Here is a 14,346-nt window from a genome sequence, read left to right as displayed (position 1 = left end):
ACACGCTCAGGGTCTAATTGATTGCCATGTTTAGGGTCAGGAAGGAATTTCCCCCCAGGTCAGATTAGCAGTATACAACCAAGGAAAATCAGCAGTGACTGTAATATTTGAATGTAATAAACGGTGACTGTAATATTTGAATGTGTGTGCCCCAATTCCACATGTGGGTGCTAGGATGGCCAATTTTGGTTGGACATATTATTGGAGGCTTCATCAAATGACAATCTTTAATTAAAAATTGATTGTTAATTCCTGGGAACTCCAGGACAACCCTGGATGGCAACCCGTGGGGTTCAACCTTACAAGGGTGAGAAAGGTAATACTCAGAGCTATGTAAATTGACTTGCACTCGAGTTAATACAACCTAAGGTTGTATTGAGCTAGCTGTTTAACTCTGATTTACATGGCATGCTTCTATATTTCAGGGACGGGGGAGGGGGCTGTAGATCATCCATTGCAATCACCAGAGCTACTCTATTACTGGTGTAAGGGAGATAAGAAACTGGCTCCTTTATTCCTGCAATTCTTGACTCTTGTGTATGTTCAAAATTGTAACCTTCCTGTTACTGTAAAGTATATTTTTATACTTAATATTAATATTCAACTAAAAATGCTGGAAGGAGCCAGACCACAAAGCTGAACCCTACCTTTGGTCTGCCAAAATGCATCGTGAAACAACATGTTTGTACAAATGCTGCCGTGACTGATAAATCTGCTTCATGTAAAAGCAGTCATAAGTACTACATGTGGCATTTTAGATGAAAGCTTTTGAAACAGTGATTGATACTAATAACCAAATGTGTGTATTAAATATACTGGGCCTGATTCTCAAGCGCTTTGCCCCTTGTGTAGTCACCTGCCCCTGTGCAAAGTGGGTGTAAAGCACCACAGTCATTGTGAAGGCAAGGAGAGAATTCTGATGGGGTAGCACTTTGCACACATAAATGACTGAAGAAAATGCAAGGCCTTGGAGGATCAGACCCTTCTTAAAAACTGATGACAAATTATGGCACATGATCTACAATAATGTCTCAAAACAGCTTCCAGGACAACTGTAGCAGATTTACCGGAATCTGGATAACTGAATAGCCTTTGTCCTATAAGGCCACATTACAAGCTTTTCAGCAGCTCTGGTGTATGGTTTTCTTCTGTGCTTGTAAGAGGAAAAGGATCAATTGTTCCATGTATCACTTGTTATCAAAAGGAAGAAACGGAAACTCTTGATGAGCAAATGTTACTGATTATTGTACACTAGGTGGTCCTACTGCATGTGTTTGTCCACCAGATCATTTTACAGTTAATTTCTTTCACATATCATAAAACCCTAATGTGGCACAGCAGGGAAGCTTCTCCAGAAATCAGACTTAGAGAGGGTTCAGCTTCATCTATACCACCTGTAAGGAAGCCTGGCCAAGCAGGTCCTACATATTTGATGGAGGAGGAGTTTTGTGTTCCGCTGGCTTTTTAATTTTATTTCTGTTTTGCAATTTATTGCCGGGGCACTCCCTTTTTATTTTGTATACAAATCTAAATAGATAAAAAATATCTTTTTTAAAACAAAGAAATATTGAAAGAATATAGGATACACCACATTCCACATATTTTTACCACAGCGAGTCTTAACAAAAACATCACACTTCAATTTTCTGTACAAAACTTTCATTTGAGCAGTATTTACTCCCGGGCCCATGATTAAAAAGCAGAAGCAAAGTAACTATACAGGAACTGTCAAATTGTACACGGTGCCTTTGTTCTTTCCCTCTATCAGCTGCTTCTGAAAGCAAACTTAAATTTCACCTGTCTTTTACTAAGCACTTATTTGAATGAATCAGAAGAGACAATAAAGGTGAGATGTAATGGCATTTGGCTACAATCACCGCCCTGCACTTTAAGTGGGTTGCAGGGTTGGGAGGGGATTGACTGGCTGGCTGGGAGAAGAGGGCAATGCTTTCTGGCTTGGAGGAGGAGGAGGGGGATGGAAAAGCAGTCAATGTGGTGGATGACTCACCACTTAGGAATGAGGGGCCTGGGTCTGGCCCCTCCCCTCATTCACTCGGAACAGGCTGGGCAGCACCCACCCTTCCTCCCTATTAAGGTCACAAATAAGCCGGGTGATTAGCTATATCTGCTGTCGGCATTACGCTAGCTGCCCCGCTATGGGGGGCTGGGAAGGAATTTTTCCCTTACCACCATATTGGCCAGGTGCAGTGAGGGGTTTTTTGCCTTCCTCGCAGCAGGTTCAGGTGGGCTCTGTTCAGGCATAGCATGACGGGTGGTAGGCCATATATCGGAACTCTTTAAGTGTATAATGGATGTTCAGTGCAGCTACTCCATATATTAAGGCAAAAAGAATGGATAAATGGTTTGGAAAAGGAATTAAGGAGACGTGCTTGGTAATTGAGCAAGCGGGGACAGTTGGGGACTCCTCTGGTTGGTACAGCAGGGAGCCAACCCCCCATCATTATAGTCCACCTTAAGCCCTCCTACGAGGGGGAGAGGGTGGTTAGTAAGGTCCTGGCAAGGGAATTGCTGGAGGGACCTAGATGAAAAGGGGGGGAGCTGGTGGAAGCCCCCTCCCTTGGCATTGGCTGGAATTAGAGGTGCCTGGCAGTGGATCTGCTGGAGGGACATGAATGGAAAGGGGGGCGGGGGAGAAGGGGCTAAAAAAAAGCCCTCACCACCACCACCCCAAGTGAATTGTGGGGGTTTTCACCTGCACTGCACATTTTATCCGCTGGGTTAATCCCAGACATCCAATAATAAAGTTGTGGCCTGATTAAACCCATATCTAATGTCTCCTGTCCTTCTTTCAGCATAGCCAGACACTAGCCATAATGCTCAGAAGTTCTGTACTGTAGCATCAACCATCTTAGACACAATTGCATGACTACATAAATTGTGGTGTGCAATCTGACTTTGAGTGAATAGATTAATGAGAGGTGAGACTAAAAATATTAAAGGATTACTCAATAGGAACACTAGCCCTTACCATCTGAACATTACTAAAGAACAAGAAAGAAATTAAGTGGATTAAATATTAGATGCTATTGATTGGATTCCATAGTGCAAATTCACATCATTGAGGTGGAAGATGATTTCCACAATAACGTCATGTAATACTATTAAAACACTTCCTACCATACAGGAAGGGGAATTCCAGAGAGATTTTTTTTTTTCCCCCTACACAGCCCTTGCCACCACAAGTCAATTTTACAAGGTGCAGGATGCTGGCCAAGAAAGCTTAAAAAAAAAAAATATAGGGGGAAAAGGATGCTTTAAAAGAAGTGTATTCATTAAATATGGCAAGCAAAATGAATGTGGTGAAAAGTTTGCTATTTTACTACATGCTGAAGATATTAGTCAGTATTTAAACAGGACAGAGCTGTAATGTCATCACTGCACTAGAAAAAAGGTGCTGACAGCCTACATAAGCAAACGTTTATCTCCACCATCAGATCTTAAGCCAATGTGTTCTTAGGGAACTGCTATAAGAATTCTTTTGGAATTCCATAAAGACGTTGTGCTATATGCTTTGAAACATAACCCCTAAGATCTAGAAGGAATACGACTAAAATAATCCACTCCAACTATGTTTCCTACCAAATGAAATGCCACAGTAACACATCAGCTGTCAGAATCAAGTATTTGAAAAGGGGATTCTATACCAAATTCCTGATGTCTATCAGTTAGCTTTGGATTTATATATCTTTGCCCACTTTAAACTTCCAAGTACTAATAATACAGTAGCTGCATGATATGTTTAATATGGAGAATAACATAGTTCATGGAATCAAATCTTGTGTAATTTTGACTTAGGGCAAAGCTCCCACTGACTTTAATGGTGCAGGATCAGGGCCTTAGCCCCCAGTTCCTGCAGCTATTCTGTTTGGCCACAGAGGTCTGCCCATGCAGAAGAAATTGCAAGATTAGGCCTTAAAAAGTATAACTAATTGCTCCACTATCATTTTATTTGTTCATCATATGTCCCACTGCAGATGAACAATGTGAAAGTGATGTATTTAAAATGTGATCAGCTGTAACAACAGAGATTAGTTTTTAAAATTAAACAACATGTTTCAAATAACACTGGGCCAGATTCGGATAGTCACATTCCTTACTCACCTTGCATACTTACCTCCCTCCAGCTGTCATCCTACTGCTTTCAGTGGGATTGTTTATAATAATTTGGCCCACTATAATATGCAAATTGGTGGTGATTGATGTGTATATGAGAAGTGCTTATTAACAATAAGTGTTCCTTGTAATCTCTCCTGTCTGAAATAGAGTGGAAAGTTCATTCTTGGTGTTCTATGTAGCCATCTCTTTGTACATTCTCTAGTATAATCTGCATCTTGCTTTACTTAAACAAATCAATGTTTTATGTTCTATTTTTAGAAAAATAGTTTGCATAGATTGGGCAAAAGGTGGAAGAAAATATTGGTAACTGCAGAGTATTCAGTGTTTCTTCCATTATCAGTGTTTTAGTAATGGTACTGAAAACAGGAGCTGGGGAAAATATGAAAGGGGAATAATCATTGCAGATGTAGCCCTTTTTGTATGTTTGCAAACCAGACTGACATTCTGTAAATGTAATTGTTAATCAAAAGTATTCACAAACCCCATATAGTCTACAATTAATCAGAAACCATTTGATTTCACTGCATTAAACTTCATTGCTTATTTTTGTTTTTTCCCCCCACAGGTGTAGTTCGTCAGGTGAAGCCCATTGTTGGACCTTTCCATGCCATTCTGAAACTGGAGATGAACTATGTGATTAAAGGGATTGTCTCTCATCGTAATATTGTCAACGTGCACATCTTTGTGTCTGAATATTGGTTTTAGTAGAGCTTTAAAATCTGAAACAAGCAAGCCACTGCAGACTAAATCCTTACCACAAACTATTATGTTATATGCCTGTTTGTAAAACCCAATAGTGTTTTGTTTTTTAATATTTGGAATATAGTTTAATTAAGACAAGTACCAAGCTATGTTGACTAGATGTAGGATGGAGCGAAATAAATGAACCTGATCTAATTGTGTTTATAAATAAGTACGGTATAAAAGTGCTCATCTGCTTAGTGAATTTAAATTTTTTTCTAAATGTTCAGGCAAATCTTAACTATTGCTCCTTTACCTGATAGCCAGCGCTATAAAGGACATGGAAGAAATGGACTAGCCATAGACCATTGTAATGAATATGTGGTACCACTGGAGGAAAGTCCAAAAAGTAATGAGTCATTTTGCCTCAAATTTTTGGGTGCCCAATTTGAAATATCTGAAAAGGCCTGATTTTCAAAAAATGCCAAAATATCCACCCTCTGAAAATCAGGCCCCTTTAAATTAATTCAAGATGCGCATCCAAAATCAACTGTCATTTTTAAAATCTTGGCCTAAAGATTTAAAAAAACTGTTTGGCCACAGTTACAAGAGGAGTTGCAAAAGGAAGTAAAGCTAGCAAGAGGAACAAGTCTTTGCACATATCAGATAAAACAGTCATGCTTTGTACCTCTTATTTGATTATAAAATGAAGCATGTGTTGGATCCAACTTAACCAAATACCTCTAATTTGAAATAATCTGTTGCAAGAATTACAGCATATTGCCTACACTCCAAACCAACATATACTCACCAGTACATTGGAATTCTAGATAAACACCTCCAGAAAGTAAAGCACAGTACAATATATATTTTTTAAACTTTGTAAAGAAACTAGTATGTTATGCTATAGACTTTTCTGAGCACCAGACCAAAACATATGCAATAATATAATGAAACTCTCTTAAATAAATTAATGTTGAATGTATGTTCTGGGCATCCAAGTAATGAAAATAATGTATCTTTTTATTACAAAAGTGAAAATAAACAGCTCCATGTTTGTTTTGGTCTGTAATTGAGAATCCTGAAGAAAAAAGATTTAGTGGGAAAATACCCATGTTTCTTCTTTTTCCTGCTTATCTGAGAAACACACACACAAACACACACACAACCCTGCCAGTTCACCCACCCATTATTAGACAGAAACACTTGCCTTTTAACTAGCATATAGGTTCTTTATCCAAACCTCACTGAAGTCGATGGGAGGCCAGTCTACCTCAGGCACAAACTGGGAGTTTATAACAAAAACAAACATTCTCACATATAAGTTTTGACTAAAGAATATTTGATTGGTTGTATTAAATTACACCTTACTTACTGAACACTTCCTGGATTACTGTACATAATTTGGCTTTCAGGATGCCATCATGAAACAGTGATAATCTAAAACATGTCCAGTGTTCTCAAAGGCTCCCTGGACAATACTCAGTGTCTCCTTAAATAGTTTCCATATTTAGATAGAAAGATGTTGGGGTAGCAAGTGGATTCAGAGCAGGTGCCTTTCATCATTCAACCAACTGAAGGAGATTTTTGGATAACCCCAAATCACAAGGAACACCTTGTCTTCAGCCATTTTAAATTGTTCTTTAAAAAACAAAACAAAAAAACCCCCACTTTATTATATTGAATTAATAGTGTCTGAGAAAATGGAGATGAGAAAGATCCATTGAGTCATCTAATTCTCCTCCTAGCCAATGCAGGAAAAATAAATAGCATCAGTATCAAAAACCAGGAAAACTGGTTCCATCTGATTTTCTAGATTGTAGTTTGTGATTGCTCATTTCCTGTATAGTTAGTTGCATCAGAAAGAACTTTAGTTCAGTAAAATAGAACTTTTAGGCTCAAAGTAATGAACAAACTCATTTACAACCTCCTTTACTCTTATTCCTCCACCTCCACTCCTATCCAGTCCACTTTTTTTGATAAAATACTGAAAATGAGGATGGCAAAAGATAAAACCTGGAACAGACAGAGAAAAAGCCGTCCACCGGAGGAACACCAGCTGGGGAATCTACAAATCGCCATGGAGGGGGCCGAAAACTGAGTAACTTTCGAACTGTGCTCTCGTGTGCGGGGGAGGCCTTGACTGTGTCTTAACTGTGTTTGTAGGGACACAGGGGGTGTGGCACGGAGCTTCCCCCCGATCCATCTGTGTCCTCCCAACCCCCACACTACCATCTTCACCCCCCCACACTCCACCATCTTTGCTGGCTGTCCAACATCTGCCTCTGGACTCAGCTGCTTGCCCTGATTCCACCGCGTGGGCCAGAAACACCAGCGAACTAAACAGGACTCTCTGGACAAGTGTATGGTGGTTCATGTACCCCCCCCCCCCCCCGGAATTGTCCACCCCACAGCTTGTCCCTTTCTACCTGACCCCAACTCCTGTTAATCACCTGCCACTGCCCCCGCTGGGGCATCGGCAATGGAGGGCACCAGGGTGACCTCCGCCACTGCCATGCCCATCAGCTCCCCAGACTCTAGGGAAGCCCCCCCAGCCGGCGGGAAAGGCCAGGGCAAGAAGAAGGGGAAGGGCCCCGCTAAAACCACCGGGCCCTCCATGGCAGGGGCCACCTCCACTGCTGCAGCCCCGCCACCAACCACGGCATCCTCCCCCGCTGCCCCCTCCACCAGCAATGCGGATGTCTCTCTCTCAGCCCCCAGGGTATATGCCCGGGCGGCGGCAGCTCCCCAACCTGCCACCTCGTCATCTCTCCTGCCCACCGCCTCCGCCACCATCAATAGCAGCCGGGGCCCCTTTCCCACCATGACAAGGAAGCACGGTGTCCGATGCCTCCTGGTGCTCGCCTCGCCCCACGTGGAGACCTACGTGTGGGCGTTGGCGAGGGTGGTGGGGCCCTCGGCCATTGTGGCGGCCTCCAAAATGTACGGGAAGGTTGTCTTCTTCTTAGCATCGGAGGCTGCCGCCCAGGAAGCAGTGAAGAGGGGCCTGGCAGTGGGGGGGGGGTGTTTGTCCCCCTAGAGCCGCTAGAAGACCTGGGCATCTGCCTGGTCCTGACCTCTGTCCCTCCTTTTCTCCCCAGTGCTGCCCTGTTACCCGCCCTTTCCACCCTGGGGAAACCTGTTTCTGTTATCAGCCCTCTCCCGTTGGGCTGCAAGGACCCCACCCTTAGTTACACCTTTTCCTTCCGCTGGCAAGTGCAGCTTCTACTGCCATTGGCAGCGCGTGACGGAGAGGCGCTCGAGGGGTCCTTCCTAGTCCCCCACCAGGGGGCCCGTTACCGGGTGTACTTCTCCAAGGGGGAAGCCTGGTGCTACCTCTGCCGGGCGTCGGGCCATGTCTGGAGGGACTGCCCCTTAGCCCGGCAAGGAGGGGCACCTGGGATCCCCGAGACCCGGCAGGACATTGGCCCCGTCATTGCCAACACCCCTGGCCGCCCGGTACCCGAACCCACCCCCCCTCCTCTTCGGACCACCACTACTCCCGCTTAGGCCCAAGGGGCACCTCCCCTACAACGCCCAGATGAGCGGGAGAGCCCCGCCCTTACTGCTGACAATCTAGCGGGACCTATGGAGGAGGGCGTGGCAGAGATACCACCAGGCATGGGAGAGAGCCTGCCCCGGGGAGAATCCTCCCTCTCTTATGCTGCCCCACCGTTCCCCCTCCAAGTCCCTGAGCCATCGCCTTTACCCCTGCTAACCAGCCCCTAGATGATGCCATGGAGGGCCGGGCCCTAGTCCAGGGGAAGCGAGGCAAGCGGAAGTCTCGAGCTCCGCCTCATCTACCTGAGGCAGAGGCCCCCCCGGAAGACCAGGAAGGGGGGCACCGATGCCGAACCTTCTCCTTTGCCCACGAGTGCGTCTCACCGGTGTCAGCCGGGAAAGACGTGGCAGCACCGGAGGGTAGTGTCTCCCCTCCACGGGAGACCCTCCCCTCCGAGACCCGCGAAGAAGCCCCTTCTGTCCTGACACTACCTGAAGCCCCCGTGAATCCCGAGGCAACCATCGTGTCGGGTGCCGGCAGGGAGAACCCCAGGGTGGCGGAAAGTGTCCTCTCCTCCATGTTCGAGGAGATCAAGGCCTTAGATCTGACCCCGGTCGCCCAGGGGGAGGACGACCTTTTGCCAGCAAATCTCGATCTGGGCGACCTCACTCCACCCCTCTTTTCCCCATGCTCCCTCCCCTTACCTGCTGCTTCTGCTCCCACCTCCGAGGAGCCCCTGGACTCCTCCCCCGACCTGGCTGCTGATGGCACCCCGCTGACGACCACCGAGCCTGCTCAGGTGACAGTGGGCGCCACGCGGCCGGGGCACGAGTTGCCAGGGTGCCAGGGGCACCCCCCCGTTGGTGGGGAGCAATCACCTTCCTTCCCGGGCGGGGGCCCTACAGAAGATAATCCACTTCCTGATGCTGTGGCCTCTAAATCCACCACAGAGCACGCGCCAAGTGTCACTGAGAGCTCCCTCCCCACCCCCTTAACCCTCGAGCCTGATCGGGAGGCGCCACCATCCAGCTACTTGCCTCCTGAAACCCAGAACCTTGCCTCTGCCCCTGCCCCTGCCCCTATCCAATTTGCCTCCTGTAATGTCATTACCGCCCCCGGGCCTGTCTCCTTCCCTTTCCCAATTGATGACCCCCAGGGAGTGGCCTTTGTGTTCTCCTGCCCCGACCTATTAGGAGCTGCTATTTTCCTTCCACCGCCCCCTATCACTCCAGAGCTTGAGGCGAGCCTAGAAGCTCCAGCCCATCAGGCACCCCGTCGGGGGTCCGCACCCTGCTTGTGCGTTTTAGTGGACCACAGGGCTGCACCAAGGGCCCCGCCGGGGAACAACCGGGAAACCGTAACCCCATCCCCCCATGAGCTGCGAGGAGAACTGCGGAAGTTTTTAGAGGATGTCCGTGGCTCCCACAACAAGGTACAACTTGCTCTCCAGCAATGGGGGGACTTTTCTCAAATCCTCCGGGCCACAAGGGTCCTCATGGGGGAAGGTAAAGGGACGGGGAAGCAGGATGCCGCGGTCTACTGGCTGGTCCGCGTCTTCCGTGAACAATTAGTCACCTATGGGATGGGTCACAGACTGCTGCGTGGCCCGCTGGGAGATGCGAGCATCCCTGCCAGTGAGGACCCCCCCGACCCTCCCCATGATACCTCTCACCATCGCAACGTTGAACACTCGGGGTTGTAGGATGGCTCTCCGCAGGTCCCAGGTGCTCTCCTTCCTTCGGGAGGGAGGGTACTCTGTGGTTTTCCTGCAGGAGATCCATAGGGACCCGACCACCGAAGACAGTTGACGGCTGGAGTTGGGGGACAGGGTCTACTTTAGCCATGCCACGGTTCGACAGGCTGGAGTGGCGCCCCTGTTCTCCCCCAACCTGTGGCCCGAGGTGCTAGGGGTCGCCGAGGCCATGCCGGGTCGCCGGCTGCATCTCCGGGTCCGTATGGAGGGGCTCGTGGTTAACCTCATTAACGTCTATGCCCCGACATCGGGCCCGGAGCGGCTGCAATTCTACCAGCGGGCATCTGCCTTCCTCGGCACCTTAGATTCTCACGAGTGCCTGGTCCTGGGAGGGGACTTTAATACCACCCTCGAGGAACAGGAGCACTCGGGGACCGAGCAGAGCCTGGTCACCGCGGACACCCTCCTGGAGATAGTCGAACATCACTCCCTAGTGGACATCTGGCGCGACCACCACCGGATGACACTTCCACGTTCACCTTTGTCCGGGTGGAAGCCCATCGGTCGAGCCACTCCAGGTTGGACCACATTTATTTATCACGCTTCCATCTCTCACGAGCCAACTCCTCCAAACTTCGGCTGGCCCCATTTTCTGACCATCATCTAACCACCGTGACAGCCTCCCTCTGTGCGGAGAGGCTGGGGCCGGCCTACTGGCTTTTTAACAACAGCCTGTTGGAGGATGAGGGCTTTGTGACGTCCTTTCGGGAATTCTGGCTGGCCTGGCGAGGGCAGCGATGTGCCTTTCCCTCGGCGCGGCGATGGTGGGACCTGGGGAAGGTGCGCGCCAGGCTTTTCTGCCGCAACTACATCCGGGGCACCAGCCGACGGAGAAATGTGGTGATAGAGCAGTTGGAACGGGAGGTCTTAGAGCTGGAGAGGCGTCTGGCCGCCAGCCCCGATGACCAGCTCCTCTGCGGAGCGTGCCGGGAGAAGCGGGAGGAGCTCCGGGCCCTCGAGGACCATCGGGCCCGGGGCGCCTTTGTTCGATCCCGCATCTGCCTCCTCGAGAGATGGATTGTGGCTCCCTTTTCTTCTATGCCTTGGAGAAAACGAGGGGGGCCAAGAAACACATCACCTGCCTCCTGGCAGAAGATGGCACCCCCCCTCACGGAACCGGTGGAGATGTGCAGGAGGGCCCGAGCCGTCTACGCAAGTCTTTTCTCCCCAGATCCGACCGACCCTGGCGCTTGCAGAGTGCTCTGGGAGGAGCTCCCTAAGGTCAGCACGAGCGACCGATACCGGCTAGAGTTGCCTCTCACTCTGGCCGAGTTCTCGGAAGCCCTCCGTCGTATGCCTGCTAATAAGTCTCCAGGCATGGACGGGCTGACCGTGGAGTTCTACAGCGTGTTTTGGGACGTCCTCGGCCCAGGCCTAGTCACCGTCTGGGCCGAGTCTCTGCAGAGCGGGGTCCTCCCTCTTTTGTGCTGGCGAGCTGTGCTCGCCTTATTGCCGAAGGAGGGGGACCTCCGCGGTTTATGAAATTGGCGTCCCGTCTCGCTCCTCAGCACGGACTACAAAATCGTAGCGAAAGCAATCTCGCTGCAGCTAGGGTCTGTGCTGGTGGACGTGATCCACCCAGACCAGACCTACACTGTCTCGGACCGCAGTATCTTTGATAACCTATTTCTGGTTCAGGACCTTTTGGAACTTGGGTGTAGAGATGGTCTGTCGTTCGCCCTCCTGTCCCTAGATCAGGAGAAGGCGTTCGATAGGGTGGACCACGGGTACCTCCTGAACACTATGCGAGCATTTGGCTTCGGACCCCAGTTTGTGGGTTTTCTCCAGGTGCTGTACGCCTCCACAGAGTGTCTGGTTAAGCTCTACTGGACCCTGACTGAACCGGTCAGCTTCGGGCGAGGAGTATGGCAGGGGTGCCCCCTCTCGGGCCAGCTGTACGCTCTGGCGATCGAGCCCTTCCTCTGCCTCCTCTGCAGGAGGTTGACAGGGTTGGTGCTGCGGGAGCTGGAGCTGCAGCTGGCCCGTCGGCGTACGCCGATGACATGCTCCTCGTGGTCCATGACTCAGGTGACTTCGCGCGGGTGGAGGCTTGCCAGGCCATCTATTCGGCAGCCTCCTCCACCCGGGTCAACTGAGTCAAGAGCTCTGGCTTGGCGGTAGGAGACTGGCGGCAGGTGAGCTCCCTCCCACCTGCACTTCAGACCATCCGGTGTAGCGCGGGTCCGCTGCTCTACCTCGGCATTCACCTTTCTGCCATGCATCCCTCTCTGCCAGAGAACTGGGAAAATTTAGAGGGCGGGGTGATAGAGCGGCTCCGGAAATGGACGGGACTACTCCAATGTCTCTCCCTTCGTGGGAGAGCACTGGTGCTTAATCAACTAGTCCTGTCCAAACTCTGGTACCTGCTCAACACCCTGGTCCCGGCCCCGGGTTTCCTGACCAACCTCCGGACATCGATTCTGGGGTTCTTTTGGTCAGGAATGGACTGGGCCTCTGTCTGCACACTCAGGTCTGCGTCTTCCGCCTCCAGGACCTACAGAGGCTCCTTTATAGTGTAGGCAGTTTGGCGTGGAGCATACTGGCGCACGCCATCCTCCGCCACGTCCGAAGGCTCCGATATGACCGGCAGCTCTTTTATCTCTGTCCAGAGGTCTTCTGCGAGACCTCTCCGGGCTGCCGGTCTTCTACCAGGACCTCCTCCAGACTTGGAAATGGTTTTTAACGACCAGGTCCGTGGCGGCCACCGAGGGGGCAGATCTCCTCGCGGAGCCCCTGCTACACAACCCCCAGCTCCGTGTGCAGAGCTTGATCCTGGCAGAAGTCATGAGAGTCGGAGACCTCCTGGACTACGACCAGGGAGACTGGCTGGATCCCCTGATGCTCGCTCGGCGCATGGGGCTCTCCAGACCTCGTACCCCCGGCGCGTACTTCAGGAGGTGAAAGCCGCTTTGCCGGCCGCTGCTCGAGCTTATCTCGATCGGGTCCTGCTCGAGGGCACACCCCGCCCACCCTCTACCCCAGGCCCGCCGGACCTTTTAATTGGACCCCTGCCCGGTAGACCCATTCGACCCCCTCACCCCTTTACGGCGAGCCGGCTGCATGAACTGCAGCCGGTATGCTTCCAAACCGCACCAAGGAATCATCTATACATGCTCGTGCTCCACACCCTTCACGCCCTCACCCTAGTGTCCCGCCCCGACACAAAGTGGCGAGACCTTCTGCCACCTTTGGAGGGTGAGCAGCCCCGGTGGGCCAGCCTATATTCCACCTTGGTTCCGAGGCCCGTCGGGGACATCAGTTGGCGGCTCCTTCACGGAGCTGTGCGCACGGGCACGTACTTGGCGCAGTTCAACCCCATCCCAGATACCTGTCCTTTTTGCGGTGTGAGGGAAACCCTGGCGCACGTATATTTGGAGTGCGCCAGGCTGCAGCCCCTGTTCCGGCTCCTCATAAATCTTTTATTATGTTTTTGGTTGCATTTTTCCCCTCATCTTTTTATTTATGCACTCCCCATCCGTGGCCTCACAAAGTCGCGGGATCTCCTAGTTAACCTCCCCCTGGCCCTGGCTAAAACGGCCATCTATAAAACCAGAGAGAGGAGGTTGGCCGATGGCGTTTCCTGTGACTGTGGAGCCGTTTTCCGATCCTCGGTCTGTTCACGTATCCGGGCGGAGTTCCTCTGGGCCGCGTCCACCGACTTCCTTCATGCTTTTGAAGAGCGGTGGGCGCTGTCCGAGGCTCTCTGCTCGGTGTCCCTGTCCGGCTCCCTTTGTTTTGACCCTTTGATTGTGGGAGAGAGTAAGGGACCCCAGCCCCAGCCATTGCTGCTGTGGACACCACCACCTTAGAGGGGTCCTTTCATACGTGGGTGCATGTGCCCCCCCCCCGGATTGTCCACCCCACAGCCTGACCCTTTTGTTGGGTGCTTTCAGAGGAGGGAATTGTTGGTGAGACTCGGGCGTGGTGCCAGCTAACTCGAGGGGGTGGCAGACCTTGAGAGTTGATGAAGCGCCCTCGCTCTGGGCCACCAGGTAACTCAGAAGGGTGGAAGACCACAAGAGTCGAGGAAGCCCCCCGCTCTGGGCCCAGGCAAGCTTGAACACTTCCCTCCCCTGAAGCTAATGAGAAAACAGTTGTGATTGGTTGCTGTGTTACACATTGCATATGCTGTTGTTTTGTAAGTGTGTTATGCAAATAAAAAATTACTCTCGTATTAAAAAATATATATATATACTAAAATTGGAATGATACAGAGAAGATTAGCATGGCCCCTGCGCAAGGATGGCAAATCTGTGAAGTGTTCCATAACACT

At 50.2% G+C, this 14,346-nt stretch overlaps 1 protein-coding gene and 1 non-coding gene across 3 annotated transcripts in view; both read left to right on the top strand.

The window, feature by feature from the left end:
- FBLN1 (fibulin 1) overlaps positions 1-5,876 on the top strand; it is a 154,747-nt gene extending 148,871 nt beyond the window's left edge. For both annotated transcript variants that reach the window (XM_043536555.1, XM_027820735.3), the window contains exon 17: positions 4,703-5,876. In XM_043536555.1, coding sequence (XP_043392490.1) covers positions 4,703-4,842 — 140 coding nt within the window. In that variant the 3' untranslated portion in view covers positions 4,843-5,876. The remainder of the gene's footprint in view (positions 1-4,702) is intronic.
- Positions 5,877-14,244: 8,368 nt separating this feature from the next.
- LOC114019157 lies at positions 14,245-14,346 on the top strand. The gene has a single exon (XR_003564271.2). It is a non-coding gene; the product is annotated as a U6 spliceosomal RNA (small nuclear RNA).

Source organism: Chelonia mydas, chromosome 1 (assembly GCF_015237465.2).
Source record: "Chelonia mydas isolate rCheMyd1 chromosome 1, rCheMyd1.pri.v2, whole genome shotgun sequence".
Lineage (NCBI taxonomy): Eukaryota > Metazoa > Chordata > Testudines > Cheloniidae > Chelonia > Chelonia mydas.
This window is presented reverse-complemented; position numbering and strand designations above follow the sequence as displayed.